The 20,807-nt window shown below is 33.4% G+C and overlaps 1 protein-coding gene across 1 annotated transcript in view; it reads right to left on the bottom strand.

Annotated features, from left to right (window-relative positions):
- EYS (eyes shut homolog) overlaps positions 1-20,807 on the bottom strand; it is a 1,182,030-nt gene that overhangs the window by 1,032,578 nt on the left and 128,645 nt on the right. Inside the window, 2 exon segments of the mRNA XM_031455943.2 lie at positions 4,661-4,911; positions 16,727-16,893. Of these exon segments, the coding sequence (XP_031311803.2) occupies positions 4,661-4,911; positions 16,727-16,893 (418 nt within the window).

The raw sequence follows: 20,807 nt of genomic DNA on the forward strand, positions 1-20,807 counted from the left end.
AATACATTCAGACAGATGGAAAATGGAGAATTCATCATAGCAGAAATGCTTAAAAGACATGTTAAATAGTGATTATTATATATTTGGTAAAAGGAATCAGTTGGAAGCTTGGAGATATAAAAGAAGTAAAAGCAATAAAAAGGTACAATGTGGGTCAGTTTAGGCAACTGTTGGCCATATAAATTTAATAATAATGTCTTGTACAGTTTTAAATATATGTAGGACATCTACAAAAATGTGCACATGTATGGAAGGAGTTAAATGTGGTTAAAATGTTTAAGATCTGTGCACAATCTGAAATGTGGTAAAAGTAATGATTTTTATTAAAATATAGTAAGCTAATTACAAATGTTGTAATCCATAAGGTAAGCACTTAAAGAGTAATGAAAATGTGTGTAAATATCAACTTAATGGGGGAGGGGGAATTGAATGACAAAATACTTACTCTGTTCAAAAGAATATAAGAATGTAGATAAAATAAAATAGGACAGATAAATAAGTGGAAATCAAATAGTGAGGTATATTTAAGCCCAGATAGAAACAATTAAACCAAATATGGACTGAAATCTCTATACTTAAGACAAAGGCAATAAAACAACAATATTAAAGGGGTATCCCAGAAAGAGTTATTAATTGAGAAAATATGCATATTTTATAGGAATATGGACTATAAAACGAACTGAAGATTTTTGAATATACACTAAATGGCAAACCTCAAATAAAAAAGGCAAAATTTTAGAAATGTTAGTAGAACTTACTAAAACTTATTAAAATTAGAACTTATTAAAAAATAACTGTCATGAGGGTGTCTATTTATATTGTGTTTGTGTATGGACACCCATTTATGTTTATGTGTAAGCTGACATCTGTAAAGAGATAAAGTGATTCTGCATTTTGCTATTTATCAAAACCGTACGGGAGTCTGGTGGACAAATATTTTTGTTCTTGAAAACGAAATCCAAACACTTGGATATGTTACATCTGAGATTGTTAGAGCAGACAGATAGCTGGATATAAGCAGAGAAAAAGGGACACAGGCCAAATGGTAGGAACTGGGCCGAAAGGAGGGACACAGACCAAGTACAGGAAACCACACATCACGTAGGCACTACGTGGACAGAGAAAGAAAATCTCTAGGCTAATAAGCAGTTACACACTAGTGGGGTGAGAAGTGTCCTGGAGGCCAACAAAGAAAAGCAGGAAAAGACATGAATCGCTAGTGTCCAAACATAACCTTTTGCTCAATATGCCTTCATTTCAATAAAATTAGCCTTGCAGATTAGACATACTCATCATGCATTGAAGCCATGACACTTCCGATCCAGAATAAATAAAGACAAAAATCCCTCCTTCCCTGGGAAGGTGGAGTTGGAATGAAAGTCAAGGAATAGGATCCCAAACCCGTCCTTCCCCAGTGAATATTCCGCCCATTCATTTTTACATCCTGTGTAACTAACTTGCCAAAGAAACTCAGGGCAGCCGCTCACCTGAGCCTGCCTGCTCTCCCCTTGAGAGTGTACTATCTATCCCTTAATAAATCCTCACTTAAGTTTCATAACTTCCACGCATTGTCTCTGAATTCTTTCTGGGAAGGAGCAAGAATCTGGACGCTGGCTACATCTACTGCAACAAGATGGCACCTAAAATTCTTTTTCTGAAATATCTCCAGAATTATTCTTATCCTCAACCTAATAAGTAAGATATAGAAACAGAAGTTTTAAAGAATATTCACAGACCATATGTATTATAACCAAATGTCCAAGTGTTATTCTTAAAAAAATGATGATATGCTGAGCCAATAATAGATGACTCATCTGCATCCAGCATTCCTTCTTCTTGCTCTCAATATACTCACTACTCATAAACTGCAACACTATTTCTGTTTAATTGAAGGGATTTTTCTTAGCCCCTTTTCCTTCAGATCCCCAGGAATTCTCTACAGTTGGCAAAATTGTAAACAAAAATTTCACTACTCTGTATGCTTTCAAAATGAAAGCAAAAACCACCAAAATGCAACTATTGATTACCCTAATCTGTATTAATGATGCAGTGAATCTGGAAGTTAACAACCAAAGAATAAACAAAATGGACAGGTAACTTACAAATCTTATCTTGAAATGCCATAGGGACTCATGGACACAATTGGAAAGCAAACCTGAAATAACAGTCCATTTAGAAAGCACTGCAAAGAAATGCGTATCAAACAGCACCCAGGCTAGGTTAATTCAGCCTCTATTCGAAACAGACAGGAAAATGAAAGGAAGCATCTGAGGGTAGATTCTGGCCAGGGATGTCAGTGTTTACCCTCCAGTGGAAGGTAGTCCATTCGGGACAGTCTGGGGCAGTGTGATCACTGGAGTGGACCTCTGATATAAACTTCTTCACGCAATCCTGAATGTCAGGTCTTACTTGAAACTGAATTTTACATCTTAGTCATGAGCGCTCTTAATAATTTAACAGGATAGAAGAATGGCTCTCAAAATGTGATTCAGGAACCAGAAGCAGCAGTATCACCCAGACCTGTTAGGCCGTGGATGAGAGGCGGGTCAACACCATGTCTTAACAAGCCCTCCCAGTGGTTCCTGTGAGCACAAAAGTTTGTGATCCTCCGGGCTGGAGACAGAGAGACCACATCTAACATGGAAATCCAATCATAAGGCTAAAATTTCCTCCCCAAGATGATGGGTATCAAAAAGAGGTGATTACAGCTGATATGAAAGTTGTGATAACAGCTTAAATTTTCTGGTGGAAACACATGAATTGGTAGGTGGAGGAGGAGACACCAGATTGAGGCGGGAAGAGAGGAGTCGAAATCAGATGGAAGGGGAGAGATGGAAAGGGGGTGAACCAGGGGACCGGAAGAGAGGTGGAGAAGGAGAGCCTGGACGGAGAGGAGGAACCCAGATGGAGGGAGAGCAGGGAGCGGGGAGGAGGGGCATCCTCTTCTAACCTGCCCTCAAATACTCTGCTTTCAGTGGGAGTAACTGCACCTTGTTAATGTTCAGGTGGATCTGTTCCTTGTCATTTTGCTGTGTAAAGACTTTAGATATAGGACTGACTATTTTGAACGAGGGAGCCCACAGAATTATTTACAATTCAGTGGAAATAGAAAAACCTCATAGAAGACACAGGCTTTCCCATTAATTCAGTTGTAAATCTTAAATTGAGTTTGATTTGAACCGTCAAAGAGAAATACTTATATTTTTAATTCCCAGCTGGGAAGTGAGTCATACCAATTTTCAACTGTAGGTCAACGGTAAGTACCAGGTATATGTGCAGTTTAACTATATGAAGAGTGTATATATATATATATATATATATATAAAATACATATTTAGTGATCATATGATGGGTAACTGTAATATTCAGTCTTAATGTATAAAATAATAAATTGCTCATTGATTATGTGTGCACATATGCAAATACCAAATGACATTTTCTGTTAATAATGATATTAAGAAGAGTTAATTTCATTCTTTACTCTACTTTATGTATAATTGCTGCTTAATGTTAAATTTTGGAAGATAGCGTATGTAATAAAAACAGGTGAATATGTTACGTGTTTTTTCCTAAGGCAGATATATTCAGCAATACTAGCACATTTTATGGCATTTTGTTTTTGCTAAGAACACATTTGAAATATGAAATGCGAAGTAATGGGACCAACTTGTTAGCAAGCTTACCAAAATCTGTACACACAAATATATTTTCATCTTTACAAAGCTAATCTGGATGGTCATACATTTATTCCAATGATACTGCCATTTCCATTTTTGGAACTTATCTTTTTAAATTGCCTCCAAAACCTTCAGCAGATTACTTTAAATATCAAATCGGAAAAAAATATTTTTCATTTTAAGATGGAAATCCAAATAACTTCTAGAGCTGGGTCTGCTTAATAAAATGGGATATCAAACTGCCTAAAATGTTTTTTTTTTCGTCATTTTATTTAAAGCTGGGTGGGATTTAAAAGTGACAATATCATTTTCTTCTTGTGTGGCCTCTGTACTGCTTTTTATAAGGCAATTATAATGTTTTGATATTATTATGAACAATCACTTCAATATAAGAATAAGCATAAAAACCCAATTAACATAAATTTGAATGCTTAATTTCTGATATTTTTATATCAAAAGCTGCCTTATTACTACACAGCCCCTGTGGATCTTGTCCTCTATGATTTTACAGAGGATATAGTATTATTGTGATTTTATGGTTTTTTTTTAAATCTTATTAATGTGGGGGCATTAAACTGACCTAGAAAATACTGAGACCACATTTTGCTTTTAAAGGGAGAAAAAATTGGCATTCAGTGTGCGTAGGCGGCCAAAGTGGAGGTTGAAGGGGATACTGAAGCTGTTTAAGCAAAATTATTCGGAGGTTATGGTGGCCTGTTTTTCTCTTCAGACCTTTGACACGTGCATCATATTCTCCGTGGTGCAGCCCTGACTTATCAACCACATTTGCATAAACCAAAGCTGTGTAGTCAGCAGTGTAATTGCCCAAGGAAGCAATCCTATCATTCCAAGTGAAGATAGTTTTGCTCTGCCAAATGAGAAAGCAGACTACAGTACCATCATTAGACACACTGGAGATGAATTAAATAAGTGTGTGAACATCACGATCCACTAGGGAATTTGATCTCTCAGGAAGCACTTGCCTGGAAATCCTGGAACACATTTGCAAAAGAAATAGCCACTGAAAGGTGTACCTGTTGCTGCAGTTTTGCAGAGCACAGATGGACAATCCTCAGTTTCTGTTTCACAGATGTGTCTTTCATGTCTTTGCAGACAGCTGCAGTTGTGCCAACGGACTTGGCAGAGGCTGAGCACTGATGTACTCTCGTTTCCTACGCACCCTTCAATGGTGAGAACACGGAATCCGTCAACGTGGCTGAGAGAACAGCTGCATCTGAAAAAAAAACAAAAGCACAGCAAATACGCAACAAAGTAGTGTGAGAGCCTGAAAATTACTACAATTGTTGACTGTAATATAAGTGCCCGACATTAGGCTTTTGATTGCCAGTGCATTCATTTCAAAGACATTCATCTTAAACAAACTTAAACACTGCCAGCTACACAGCTAGGTAGCAGGCCAAGCTGCCCCACTCATGAACTTCCCCTTTTTAGAAAAACCTGTTTGACCTTGAAAACTAACCATTTGTGTGACCCTGCTTTTCCCTTCCCGCACTTTAATTCCCACTTTTATGCCTGAAATTCACTAATAGAGTAAAATTCAGCAATAGAGAGAAACTTTAGGTCCTCCTTCCTCAACACCAATAAAGGCAGAACCCCAGGGCTGCTCTGTCTCTGCACCTAAGATGTGACCTTGCTGCATGGCCCCAGGAGAGCCAGGTACCCTCCTCCACAATCTGTGTTTATAAAACTTGTTTTGTCAAAATTCCCTGGTGGTTGTTGTTGAGGTGCATCTTACAATCATAATAAGAACCACAATGGCCAGTCCTGCAGCAAAATTGGCTCCAGATGGGGAAATGCCTCGGTTGGGGCAGAGTAGGGGGGGGACATCCAGGTGAGTGCCCCATTCCTAGACAACGGCATCACTATTGGTGGGCTGAGATCAGCACAAAACGAGTTTGAAATACCTAATCTTATGCCTAAAGGTGATATATTTTAAATTAATAGTAAATTCTACTGAGAGTATTCATTCATTCATTCCAACATTCATTCCTTAAATGTATGTTTGCATATTCTATGTGATTGGCACCGACCTAAATGAATTAATACTGAGGTGAACAAATTTCTAGCTTTATCTCAAGGAAGGCACTAATTCTAATACAACACTAATAGGTTTTATTGCAAATGCCCCAGGAGCTCCGTTCTTTAGTTGCCAACAGTGTAAGTGCTCTGCAGGCAGGAATGATGGCTGTCTTGTTCACTCGTGCGTCAGCACCATCAGCATATGCTGGTACACGATAGTGTCTGGCATAGAGAGAGGACCCCAGAAAATGTGTTCAATGTATAATGATTGAATAAATAAGTGAGGTGCTGAAAAGACACTTAGAGTCTGCAGTGGGGAAAAGGTGACGAGAAGGGGAACATAATAATCTCTGCCTTTGGATACAAACATTCTGTGAATTCTTAAGAGAGGAAATTAACCTACTCTTACATGATGGGATGATAAGGCAGGGGAGGTGTCATGATATATCCTGTGTGCATATATTGTTAACATAAAGGGTTATTCAAACTCAATTTTTCATTCAGTGCAATTATTCATCTAAGCTATTGATGAAAAGGCCAAGAATTTTCAGATGATTTTTAAAGCTTTATCAGAATTATAAATATCCATATTCTTGAATATGTGAATGCAATTCACAGTTATTGTTTTTAAATTGTTAAAAATAGTTTTTCAAGTATAAGAAGTACATTTAAGTATATTTATACCAATTTTAAGTATAGATTTCAATGAATTTTCAAATTCTGATGAGACTCAATTTTAATAGCATGCACACAAAATTAATTCCCATAGCAATTCCCATGTAGCCAATATTGTCCACACATTAATGTGGTTTTCTCTGTTTCAAGATAATTGTGAAATTTAGTCTGTGTTTCAGGTAAATGTAGTTGAAATATTTGTAGGTTTAATGGTGACAGCCAGATTGGCTATCAACAAAGAAGGAATTTTGTTTTTTTTCTGGAGTTGAGAGAGATACTGGTTTTTAACCTGTGTTTCCTCATTTCATACGCACACAACTTTCAGTAGATCAGTTATTTATTAAATGTATTGAACCCACATTCTTGGGTCTTCTTTATACGCAGGCACCACCTTAGGTATCGTGGGTTTTGAGATGCCATGTTAATGAGTATACATTTTATGACACACCACATTTATTTCTTTGGATATTGCAAACACATCCAAAGAAGGCATAAGAAAAAGAAAGCATAAGGTGAGAAAGAACTCTAAAATAGAGTGATAATCTTTGGTCTAAACTGTTATGGTTTTCAAGTATCCTTTGCCAACTATTCAGAGGACATTTAAAATCATCATATAAAAATGATAATGAGCTGAGAAGAGCAATGTCAAATCACTTCGTTTGTTACGATTAATGAAAATTAACCTTCTGAACCGAAGTCACTACACTCATAAATTTATATGAAGGCAGGTGTTTGGAGCCAGCAAGAACGTTAAAGTTCAGTTAATTCAGATCCTTCTTGTCATGTGAAAAACATGGCCATTTAATGCAATTTGCCAAGGATCACTGAGCTTGTGAATGGCAGGCAGTATAGTCGATGCTCTGACATACTCAGAGCAACGGTGCTCATTCTAATTCTTCTTCTCCACCTTATTTTATAAATAATATTCTCTTTTTTATACATAAGTTTTACAGATATGCATTACAAATGCATATATAATTCCATAAATAATTTTTCTTAATGAATAGTTTTCTCTTTTATAAAGTTGTCAGTACTAGATCCGGGTCATAGAGGAGGATTGAGTCGATTAATTACTGGGCAGGTTAGTCTTTTGCCAGCCATATCAGACATGCTTACGTTTACCTGAAATAAAGTTAGAGAACACAGTTACTCCCCTTCAAGGCCTTCTCACTTGCTCCTTCCACGTCACTGAAAAAAGCTAGGTAAATTTTAAAGGACCGTCACATAAGGCTGTCCATGTCATACTTGGTTTAACCATACTATATTGATTATTAATAACGCTCATTCACTTTGAAAAGTATTTGGGTTGGGATGGTAAATTACATGCTGTCCTATATATATATTGCCTAAATAATTATGTAGTTGTGTGCTTCAGTCATACCAATTTTAGTCATAATACTATTTGCTACTCCACAAGCATTTTTAAAACATGACACTTTTTAACGGACGAGATATTTTGTGCAAGAATATTTAATTCTTCCTAAGTTATTCTCTGATTTAAGGAGAGCTCAATAACCCAGAAAATGATATGATCCAGCAACATATGACTTGGTAAGAGATTTAGAACATGCAGAGGGTTAGGAGTAGTGTGTCAGGATATACTTCCAAAAAAGAATCTGCAGTATTAACTGATAGATTAATTGTAGGAGGTGGGAAAAGAAATCATTTTAGAATGAGTCCTTCCTTTTAGGTCTTAATAGCTTGGGGACTATAGCACTGTTTACTAAAAGGATGGTTTGGTGGGAAGAAATCTGAGGTAGAAACTAGAAATCTGCATTTAGCTGTAACAAATTTGAGACATTTATCACACATATACATCCAGAGGTCTGCCAAGCAATTGGAGTATAAGGCGGTATCAGTATTTGGGTAGTGGGCCCAGAATGGAGGTACAAATTTAAGGTCATATATCACTTGGTTCCTGCATTTTGTATATTGATTACTTGATACTTGTTTTATTTTTAAAGCCTTCAAGAGAGTAGATTTGTGTGTGTGTGCAATCACCTTTTCATAATTTGATGAACTGCAGTTAAAAAAAAACTATTTGGTCCCAATTTTTGAGTGTTTCAAATTTCTTTTGACACAGTACAGTCAACATTTTAGATGTTTGATGAACATTTACAAAGCTTTGTGCATTCCCTTATTGTTTAGCATTAACATTTTCATGTCAACCTATTACCTACCTACCTATATATATTTATTTATTTATTGTATTTTTTTCAATTTTCAAAATAGAGATCATATCCTGGCCATATACAATGCTTTAAAGCTTCCACTTTTCATTTAATGACATATCTTGGATATCGATCCAAATTAGCATATATTGTTTTCACAGGTTGCAAGTGTTCCATTGTATGAATGTGCCATAATATTTTACCTTCTGAAGACATGGAAGTTATGCCAAGTTTTTATCTGTTGCAATAAGAATTATAAGTAATGGAAGTTCTTGTACAAATACATTGGTGTATCCTATAAAGAGCATCCATACTTAACTCCCTTTCAGGATTTGCCTAATCAGAAGGAATACCATTTTTTTCCTTTTTTTTTTTAACTTCAGTAAATCATATCAGAGTGCTCCCTGGAAAGATATTAGCAACTTACATTTTCATACTGATTTTAAGAATGCTGCTTTTCCCAAACCCTGGAGGGCACTGAGTACTACACAGTATTTCAATTTTCACCAGTCTGCTTGGAGAAAGCTATTTATTTTTCATATGACTTTCCTGTCATATTTGTATTTGATCATATTCTTCAATACTCTCCAGAATCTACATTAATAGCAGATGACATTGACCTGAAGCAAGTGTTACTAGTATGTTAACATAAAACTAAATGTAGACTACTTTATATCTGGTTTAATCCTGTGTTTTGAAGGCTACAGTGATAAAATATAGCTAATGTAGTCTGTAGTTCCCATTTTATTTTAGTTAGCATTTCTATTCGTTTCCCTCTATTCTATTGCTTACATTTTCAAATTGTTATGAATCTCTTTTAAACAATATAGAACTGGGTTTGTTTTAGTTCTATAGCCCAGCTATTTTAACAATTATTATAGATTTATCTGTGTGTGTATCTGTGTTTATAGAATCCTTTTGTTACCTATTTTACTCTATGAATTACATTTGATTTCTTTATGAATTAGCTTGTGATGTGATTTATGGCTTACAATTTGTAATATTTGGCATATTTTGATCTTTTTAAAATTATATAACCTGGTCTATTTCTTCACTGAACAACTTCAGAGATCATCTACTAAAATCTTGCTATAAAGATTAGAAAATTAGAATGTTTTTGTATCTTTCCTTTTAACTTTGGCTCATTATATCTTGTTTTATGATTTTGTTGATTTTTATTAAAATTTCAAATTAAGCACTTAAATCTCTTTTGGTATATTCCTTTTAAAAATAAGAAAATTGCTACACATACAGTTTATCCTAAGGTCCTTTATTTCTAAGTTTGGTTTGTTTTTTGTTTTTTGTTATTTTTTAATTTTTTGTATAGCATATGTAAGCATGATTTTAGGATTCTTTAATTTTATGTCCATGTTTAAATATATTTTACACTCATCTTTAATTCATTTTCAGAGATTTCCTCTCCATCTTTGACAAGATTCTTGTGCTGAATAATATTCTGGGTTTTGTTTATTTGCTTTACCTTGTTTACTTAAAGAGGGACTCACAATTTCTATGTTCCTCAAGTATTTCAAGATTTAGTCAACTATATTTGAATTGTGTCTATTATATTTAAAAATCAATTTTGATGAGTAATACGCCCTACTGAATACACTGAAGGTATGTGTTAAATTCCTAAGAAATTCCTATGGCATTAATTAATTAGAAAAAGATCTGTAACAATTGCAGTTTAACAAGCAAATTTTATTTTGATTAACATCTGTGATGATTATCAAAAATAATTGCAGGCATGTTTCATTTTATCTCACTTCACTTCATTGCACTTCACTGATACTTCATTTTTTACAAATTGAAAGTTTGCAGCAATCCTGCATCAAGCAAGTCCATTAGCACATTTTCTAACAGCATTTGCTCGGTTGTATCATATGCAATTATTATAATATTCCAAACTTTTTCTTATTTGCTATGGTGATCAATGTTAAGTCATCTTTGGTGTTACTATTTAATTGTTTTGAGGTATCATGGACCACACTCATATAAGAAGGAGAACTTAACAGACGAACGTTGTGTGTGCTCTGACTGCTCTACTGACCTGCTGTTTCCCCATCTCTCTCCCTCTCTTCAGGCCTCCCTATTCCCTGAGACACAACAATACTGAAATTAGGCCAATCAATAACGTTATACTGGCCTCTGTTGTTCAAGTGAAGAGTCACATGACTCTCATTTTAAATCAAAAGCTAGAAATGATTAAGCTTAATGAGGAAGGCTTGTGGAAAACCAAAATAGACCAAAATTGAAGCCTCTTGTTCTGTACAGCTGAGTCGTGAATGCAAGGGAAGTCTTGGAGGAATATGAAAAGTATTACTCCAGTGAACACAGGAGTGATGCAAAAGCCCTGTTCCTGAGATGGAGAAAGTTTGAGTGGTCTGGAGAGATGATCAAACCAGTCACAACATTCTTTGACACCAAAACCTCATCCAGAGCCAAGCCCTAACTCTCTTCAATTCTGTGAAGGCTGAGACAGGTGAGGAAGCTGCAAAGGAAAACTTTGAAGCTTGCTGAGGTTGATTCACAAGGTTTAAGGAAAGAAGCCGTCTCCATAACATAAAAGTGCAAAATGAAGCAGCATGTGCTGATGTAGAAGCTACAGCAAGTTCTCCAGAAGGTCTAACCAAGATCATTAATGAAGGTGCCTACACTAAACAACAGATTTTCAATGTAGATGGAACAGCCTTCTATTGCCAGAGTATGTCATCTAGGACTTTCATACCTAGAGAGGAGAAGTCGATGCCTGAGTTCAAAGCTTTAAAGGGCAGGCTGACTCTTGCTAGGGGCTAATGCAGCTGGTCACTTGAAGTTGAAGCTACTGCTCATTTAACATTCTGAAAATCCTAGGGCCCTTAAGAATTATGATAAATTTACTCTACCTGTGTTACTAGTGGAACAATAAAGCCTACATAAAAGTACACCTGTTTAAAGCATAATTTATGGAATATTTTAAGCCCACTGTGGAGAACTACTGCTCAGAAAAAAGGAAAAAAAAAGATTTTTTTTCAAAATATTACAGCTCATTGACAATGCACCTGTTCATCCAAAGGCTCTAATGGAGATGGACAATGAGATTCAAGTCATTTTCATGCCTGCTAACACAACATCCAGGGATCAAGAAGGCATTTTGACTTTCAGTTCTAATTATTTAAGAAATATATTTCATAAGCCTACAGACTCCATAGAGAGTCATTTCTCTGATGGATCTGGGCGGAATAAATTGAAAACTTTCTGAAAATGATTCACCTTTCTAGATGTCATTGAGAACATTCATGATTCATGGGAAGAAGTCAAAATAGCAACATTAACAGGAGTTTGGAAGAAGTTGATTCCAACCCTGGTGGATGACTTGGAGGGGTTCAAGACTTGATGGAGGAAATAACTACAGATGTGGTGGAAACAGCCAGAGAACTAGAATTAGGAGTGGAGCCTGAAGATGTGACTGAATTGCTGTAATCTCATGGCAAAACATGGACAGAAGAGGAGTCGCTTTTATGGATGAGCAGAGAAAGTGGTTTCTTGAGATGGAATCTACTCCTGGTGAAGACGTTGTGAAGATTATTGAAATAACAACAAAGAATTTAGAATATTACATATACTTAGTTGATAAAGCAGTGTCAGGGTTTAAGAAGATAGACTCCAGTTTTGAAAGAACTTCTGCTGTGGGTAAAATGCTATCAAACTTCATTGCATGCTACAGAGAAATCATTCCTGTAAGGAAGAGTTAATTGATGATGCACACTTCATTGTTGCCTCATTTTAGAAACTGTCACAGCCACTCCAACCTTCAGCCATCGCCACCCTGATCAGCCAGCAGCCATTGGTATGGGGGAAGACCCTCCACCAGCAAAACGATTGACTCACTGAAGGTTCAGATGGTGGTGAGCAGGTTTTAACAAAATATTTAAAAAATTAAGATGTGTACATTGTTTTTTGAACACAATGCCATTGCATACTTAATAGACTACATTACAGTGTAAACATAATTTTTATATGCACTGGGAAATCAAAAATTCCTGTGGCTCCCTTTACTGTGTTATTTGCTTTACTGCGTTATTTGCTTTACTGCAGTGGTCTCGAACCAAATTCACAATATCTCTAAGGTATGAATGTAATACTTTAAAAAATTTTATACAAATTTTTTTCTTAGATGTTTTATGACATCACAATTTTTGATATAGTTTAATTTGTACTGATTTTTACAAAAATTATATTGATAAAATATAAAAGCAAAGGAAAATAACTAAATATCAGCAAAACAACTTTAATAGTTTTTTATATATGTAATATCATATATATGAGGGTGATTTTACATAAACTTATGTATCTATATGTAAAGTGCACAGACTGATGACTTTTCCAAAGTTCTTCCTTATTTCAACATAGAGCTTTTGCTACCATTGACAACAGGCAAACATCCCCTTCAATTTGCTGATAGGCCCATGCTTGAGAAAATCAGGTTTCTTATTTCTGGCCTTTAAATACAGCCCTCATCTCCTTCAGTATTTAATTATTTAATATCTCTCAAAATAGATACCAAATCAGATCAATACTTTGTTTTTTAATATATTTCTGTCTGTCTCATAATATATTTTTTGTTTTTATGTGGCACCCTCTTTACTTCATATAATAGAGTTTATAGATATAACCTACCTACACATCTAATATTTTTTAAAAAATCAAGATGATGTCCTAACTCTAATATAAGAAGATATAAAGGACACTAATTTGTAATTGAATGTAGTTATGTATGGAACATATATCCTTAGTAGGAATGACTGAACCAGAAGACACATGGATGTCCTTAGCCATTTGCACCCAAGGTCAAAATAACTGTGGTCGTGGCAGCTGTAACTGAAGACTGGCAAGGGAAATTTCGTACTAGAAATTCAAAGCAGGATGATGTAAAGTTCCAATGTGGTTAAAAATCTCTAATAAATTCCTGAATAAAACATAATATTTTTCTCATTAACATAAAAATTTCATTTCTGGAAAAGCCAATGATTATTGAAGTTTTATAAAAATATTTTCTGTCAGTATGTAAAATGAAGTTAAGATTTTGACTCAGATATTTATAAAAGGTTTTATATACACACATAATGTATGATGAAACTCTCGGAAATTGTACAAACCATGGAACACTTTTTGTTTTGTTCATGAGACTGTTCTGTGCATTGAAAGATTTATAGCATTCATCGTTCACCAGTCACCTGCTAAATGCCAGCTGTTGAAGCCAATAATACTGAATATTAGAATGACCCTAGAAATCTCCAAAATGTCCCCAGAATACAAAATTATTTCTCTAAAAACCACTGACCTGAAAGAAATCTCTCCAGTTTACTGAAGCATTCGTCAGTTTTCACCTAGTCATATACCAGTATGTAAAGCATTTCATCATCCTAATTAATAATATGCATGTCAATGCTCACACGTGTGTGTGTGGCTACACAGTGCTAAAACAAATTGCTATTAAGTTGAAAGCTATTCAGTGACAAGTATATCAATTTTATAAAAAATTATCAAGAAAGTTATAATGGTCCACATATAGCATTTATAATTTTAAAATATTTTTATAATTTTGTAGAGCTTTTATTTTGAGAAAATACATTTAACTAATGGAAAACTTCACAAATGTATTACTGACTCTATTATTAAATAAATTAATTTGATTTATTCTTAAATTTGAAAAGAGTGAATGATATGCTTGGAAGGACAAAGCAAGAGCATTAGGTGAAAGTGTATAAGTTGAAAATATGATCTCATTTTTAAATATGGTGATTAATAGTTTTTGTTCACCATTAGACTTTAATGGCAAATATTCTAGAAATAGAAGACATTAAATATATTACTCTACTTACTACTCATAGTTCTAAGATTATGATCCATATGTTTTATATACAGCAGATGCTCCATTAATATTGTTTGATGATATAATCATCAAATGTATTTTAAAATTGGGTTATGCTCAAGAGAAAGGTCATCTTAAAGGTTCTGAATAAATAGCTTCATAAAATCCCAAGTCAGAAGATAATTTGAAAAGTAATGCAAAAAAGGTTAGACACATAAAAAGTTATTTAGATATTATGAAATAAAATGAAAATATGGCCCAGGTAGCACAAAATCATCTAACATGCATAAAAACATTTTTATTGTTTGACATATGAAAAAGTAGGAAAAGTCACAGAGCCTGAAGCATAATGTAGTCAAATTTTGACTCTATATGCATAACATACATATTGATTTGCTTCCAAAAGAAAAAAAGATACGTGAGAGAAAATTATGTATATATTAGCTAAGTTTCATCCTATGCTATAGTTGAACCTGAATTATACAAAAAATGCTTCCTTTTAATTAAGTTTATTGTAATTAATTTTTGGCATGCATATGGACAATATAATGATATCTACTTTGGAATTACTTAAATGAATTAAGTAATGACCTCTATATCATTTTATTATAAAGCTTAAGGAAGCAAAGTGATCTTATTCTCCAGTGGACAATAAAGGGGAAAACAATACATTAGTTCATGTAAATGCAATAGTCACGGGAATCCAGCCACTAGAGAAAATGCCATTTAGTGGTATCCAGACTAACCAAAACCAAAAATACATATGTACACACATACACACACACATATAATAAGGCACTTTTATACGTAGTCCAGTTTCCTTTCTGTTTTCCATAAGTAAAATATAAAACAAAATTTTTTTCCCTAGAAGGTAATAAAGTTTGCATGTTAAATCCAAAATTATAAATAAAACACACACAAAACAAGAAATTCAAGATCTTAATAAAAAAAAAAAGTCACTGATATTATGGCAGAAATTACAACAGTCTTAGAAATTAATAATCATTAGATTTCTTGGTTCAGAAATAATTTTTAAAAACCTGAGTAAATTATGTTATATTCTCTCACATAAAGATATATTTATACAAGTTTCTTGACTCTACAGACATTGGTTTTGAAACTATAGCTGATTTTATCATGGACTTTTAGATTTTAAACTTTGGAATAGAACTCCTGCTTATAGGTGAAAAGTAGTGTTTGGGGTTATATTTAACATTACATGCAAAAATTCCAAGATTTTCGGGATAGCAAAGAAAAATTGTATTAATATGTGATCTATCTTCAAGATGCTCCATGTGCATTTGAGAACAAGGTTCTCCTACTGTTGTTGAGTGGAGTGTTCATCTGCTGGTTCTAGTTGATTTCCAGTGCTGTTCAGATCTCCAGTAGATTTGTTGACCTTCTGCCAAGTGTTAGACCCACTAATGAAAGTGGGATATGGAGTCTCCAACTATCTTGGTTGAATTGGTTATTTCTCCCTTCATTTCTGCCAGTTTTTATTTCACGTATATTGGTCTCTGTTGTTAGGTGATAACGTTTATAATTACTACATCTAGATTGCCTCTTTCATCATTGCAAAATGTTTGTTTTCTCTTTCAAGGTCTGTCGTGTCTGATAGTAATATAGATAGTGTAGTTCTCTATGGTTGTGATTTGAACAATGTATCTTTCTCAACCTTATACTTTCAATCTGCTTGTACGATTTCAATGCTGAATGTGTCTCCTGTAGACAGTATACACTTGTATATATCTAGAAATTATCTAGCCTGAAAACTCTCTGCTGTTTTATTGGGTTTTTAAACCATTTGATTATAATGTTATTATGGATGTATTTGGATTTATGTCTGCCATGCCTCATGTTTTTTATACCTCTTTTCTTCTGATATCTCTTTTGTATTAAGAAAATATTAAGGACAATTTTTAATACATATGAAGCTTTTTTACTATATTATTTTAGCTAATTTCTTAATAATTACTCTTGGGATTACCATATATATCTTAACATAGATCAGAATCTATCACAGATTTAATCTCCTGCAGATACTAACTTAATCTTAATGTGACACAAGAAATTATTTCTATATAAGTAGATTCTCACTCATCCTCTTGTTTGTGCTATTGGTATTTTTAATACATAGTGCACATTATATAATAGATATTAACCATATATGTATATGTTTAATGCACGAAACCCAACCATTTTTCTCATTATTATTAAATATAATAAAATAGTTCAATTATGACTTATCAATACAATTATAAAATTTTGATAAATAGGTGATATTCTTTGCTCAAATGATGCATAAATACCTGGATTTATTGAATTCATCTTCATAAATAGCTTCATGTTGACACCCAGTTTCTTCATAGCCAGTTGTATTTTCTGCAAACATTTTGCAAAGTGATGCTGGAATACAGAGATGCCAATATCTCTTATTATCTTCTTTCGTCATACAACTACATTCATTTACACACATCTGTGAAAAAAAGATAAAAGTTTTATGTGTCCATTATATACTGCAATGCTACAATCATTTCAAAGTTAGAAATTCTTGTTTTCCCTTATATATTAAGTTCATGTGTCCTTCTAGCAAGGATAAAATAAATTCAGTTTCGATTTATATCAAAATTACTCTCAATGGTCAAATTCATTTTTCTCAAATTGTGACAGAAATACATAAACTGTCAAAAGCTAAATAGATCAAAATTCACTATAAAATTGTTAAAATGATTTTTACTCAAACTTATATAGACTTTGCTAAAATCTTAACTGTTTTGGTGGAAGTAATATTATATTGAGAACCAAATCCATGGAAAACCTGTCTCCTTTATCACTAAACGCCTTTTTCCCCTTGAGTGAGTTGTTCAGATTTGCCTTAGAGCTGACTCTAATATTTTACTATATCCCCTGTTATAAATTAATTAAGTAAAAATTTTAACAACCATTTTATTTTATATTTGCATGGAAGTCATAATTATACTTTTTAAAAATATCACATTAACAATTTTTGGAGATCCTCCACAGATATATCCAGTGGATTTACCCAAAAGAATTAGGCAAACTTTGTCATCAGAGCAGTGCACTTCCTGTGAAAAACTTAAACCCAGCCAGATCATATCCTAGCTCTCAGAAGATCATTCAAAACTGTAGTGGAACTTTGGTAACTTCTTTTTTTTCACATTCCTCTGAATACTTCCATTTTCCCTTTATGGTTTTGGTTTATTTATAGCCAGTAAGTTATTTCCGATCAGTGACAACAGCATTAGAAATTTGGTTTCACAGTCTGATTATTTAATGATAAATTAATGATTTATAGAGATCTAATCTCTGCTGGGTAAGAGTCAGCTGAGAATATGTTTTTCTATTTTTCCTATTTGGAGCTCAAGACAATTAAGAATTTTATATCCACTGGGAGAGGACAGGTTTTTGACATGGACAGATGAGTTTTTTTCAAATGCTATTTGTTCTCAGCTGATGGCTGAAACATTATAATTGAATTTATATGCTTTCTCTATCTGTGTCTGTAATTCTATGCATTTGTACTTCAGAAAAATCTTTATCTCTCACTGAGTGTTTAATCATTTCCTACGTACAGAGTGTATCCACTATAAAGTTTCTTAAATTAAAGGACAATTATTATAATTAAGTAAGCATGTACAAGAAGAACACCAGACATTAGCATTTTATGACACTATTTTATTATTCTCTCTCTATGTGTGTATATATATGCATATATGTAATATATGATTATATGTATCTGTACATATATATTCATATTATTAATTTTGTTTTCTGAAATTTGTATCATATTGAATTTTATCCTCAGTGCCTTCAAATGTGTATTTTCATGAAAACAAGGATATACTCTTTCAATACTTCAGTTAAGAAATTAACTTTGATTTTAATATTATATTTTATAATCTGTAAACTTTATTCAGTTTTCCAATTCTTCTAAAATACTATAAAAAAATCCAATATGTAAATTCTCCACTTTCAAAACAACTAGAAAATACAAAACACTGAAACTTCAATTACTCATAAGTAACATGTGCATAAACACCAGTGATTAACGTTTGTTTGTTTTCTTTCTTAGAGGGTCCTTGCTCTTGTGCAGAGGTTGAATCGGAAAATTTTGATTTGCTTTAAAATTTTCCATTATCCCTTCCATTATTTTATTTACCTTGGAAGTCCCTTTAGTTAATTGGTTTTAATTGTAAAAGCAATATAATTTAATTAGTCTTATTCTAAAATTTAATTTTGCTTGTGTTCTGTATATACACAGGGAATATTTTTTCTTGATTTCCTGTTATAAGTTTTTTTTTGTATTGGGAAATACTAATACTATTGTACTTGAGCATGCACAGTCTTGTTTAACCATATGTACAGTCTCCTAGGGGGAGCAAGTTATGTGGATTTGCAAATCAGTGGCTCAGGAGAGAGCCACTTTGCGTGGTCACCCGCTCCCATTACTCAGACCCTGACCCTGTGTCTCTGGCAGCAGCTCCTCCTCTGTCTGCCCCACTTGTAGCAACTGCCCCATCTCTCCTGTCTGGTTGTTTTGCTTGTTTCCTAGTCTGGTCAGGAGTACACAGACAGATCTGATTGGCCCGTGCAAACTGACACGGAGCAATGTTTCCCAGATACCGTGTAAATATAGAGCTTCAGTTTGTTTGTATATTTTCAAACATGATTCGGGGATGTTTGAATCATGGGATGATTCAAAACAAAACAAGGAAAAAAAACTTAGGTATTACCAGGTAACCACACACAAAGCCTAGAATCTATGAGTATTCATGTATCTTAATTTTCTATTTCTACTGAAAACTACAAAGGAATGCACAAATTGCTTTATGATGGAGAGGAAAATGTCATAATTAAAGAACCGTTGTATTTTTAGTCATTAGAAATCTAGGTCACTAACACATAATAAAATCTTGAAAAATACAATGTTTAAACAACAAAGAATAAAAGTGCAGAATTCAGACTATGGCAAATTATTATTTCCTATAATTATAGCCCTTCCTTTTTGCTTTATTTTCAAAATAATTATTACTGGTATTCAAGAAAATCTGAAAGAACCAAATGAAAATGTGTCTAATGGATTTTTCTTAACGACATATACTAAAAAGTACACTATCCTTTGTCTAAAGACTGTGATATGAACACCTAGATTGCATTTAAAGCTTAGTTTAAACTCTTTCATTATACGTTGAAGGTGTTTAACTCTTTACTGCAATTACTTTCTATATTTAAAAACCATTCCAAGCAGTTGCTGGCACTGAGAAATACTTGGCATTTCAACAGAGTTTCTCATCTTTTCAGGTAGTCCATTGGTCCAGATTTTCAGTTTTCTATATTTTAAATTTGGAGATAAGAAGCGTTCTCTCAGAAGAACTTATAAGATAGTAAGTTGTATCAGTGGATACATACAAAGTTGAATCAACCCTGCACTTCCAGGGGAAAAGACTTTTCAGTTTTGAATCTATAGAGAATCAAGGAATCTGCTTAAAAAGACCCATTAAGCCTCTGAAATTTTATGAAAAACAGTGTGCTTGTGTATGGATAACTTATTTTGAGGAAGCTGTTTCTAGCTTTCATCAGATTTTCAATGAGCTCTTTGATCGAAAAAAGAGGGTGAGCTCTACTCATATATACCCATGATTAGAGTAAACGCTATAGCTACAAATAGGAATTACTGCAGAAAATTCAATGGTTATATGCAATGCTATTTATAATAAATGTTATGTTAACGATTATAAATGTATTATGATATAATTACAATTAAATTATATTACAATATATTTACAATTAACATTGTATTACTAGTTGATTATTAACCTGTCATTGTACAAAAAGCCAAATATTTAAAAATACACAAAAATTCATATTTTATTTTATTCATGATATTAAAAATGTTTATTTGATAAAGAAATGTAATAAAATCATAAATCTGGACAGTGGACAATCTTTTCCTTCCCAGGAGAATAGAGGAAAAGCAAAATTTCTGGAAATCCTCTTTCTGGAAATTCATTATTACTGTTGCATATATAAACATAATATTACTAAACAAAATTAACTTCTTTTAACAAAATTAACAAGCTACATGTATAATATTTACCACATACTTTTGATAAAATTTTCAATTTTACTTAATAATGCTGACTGTCATTTCATGGACTATATTGTATTATTCTATAAATTAGTCACATCTCCATTATATTAGCAAAGATAGTAAAGAGATCTTATAAGGAGAAACTCTCTAAGGCCTCATATGTGGCATATATTTTTATTATTGTTGGCTTTTGTTAATTAAATAGATACATGAAGAGACTTCAGGGATAGGAGTGAGTGACTGTTCTTTATCATGATAGCGAGAAACCTGGATTCTTA

Source organism: Camelus dromedarius, chromosome 6, assembly GCF_036321535.1.
Source record: "Camelus dromedarius isolate mCamDro1 chromosome 6, mCamDro1.pat, whole genome shotgun sequence".
Classification (NCBI taxonomy): Eukaryota; Metazoa; Chordata; class Mammalia; order Artiodactyla; family Camelidae; genus Camelus; species Camelus dromedarius.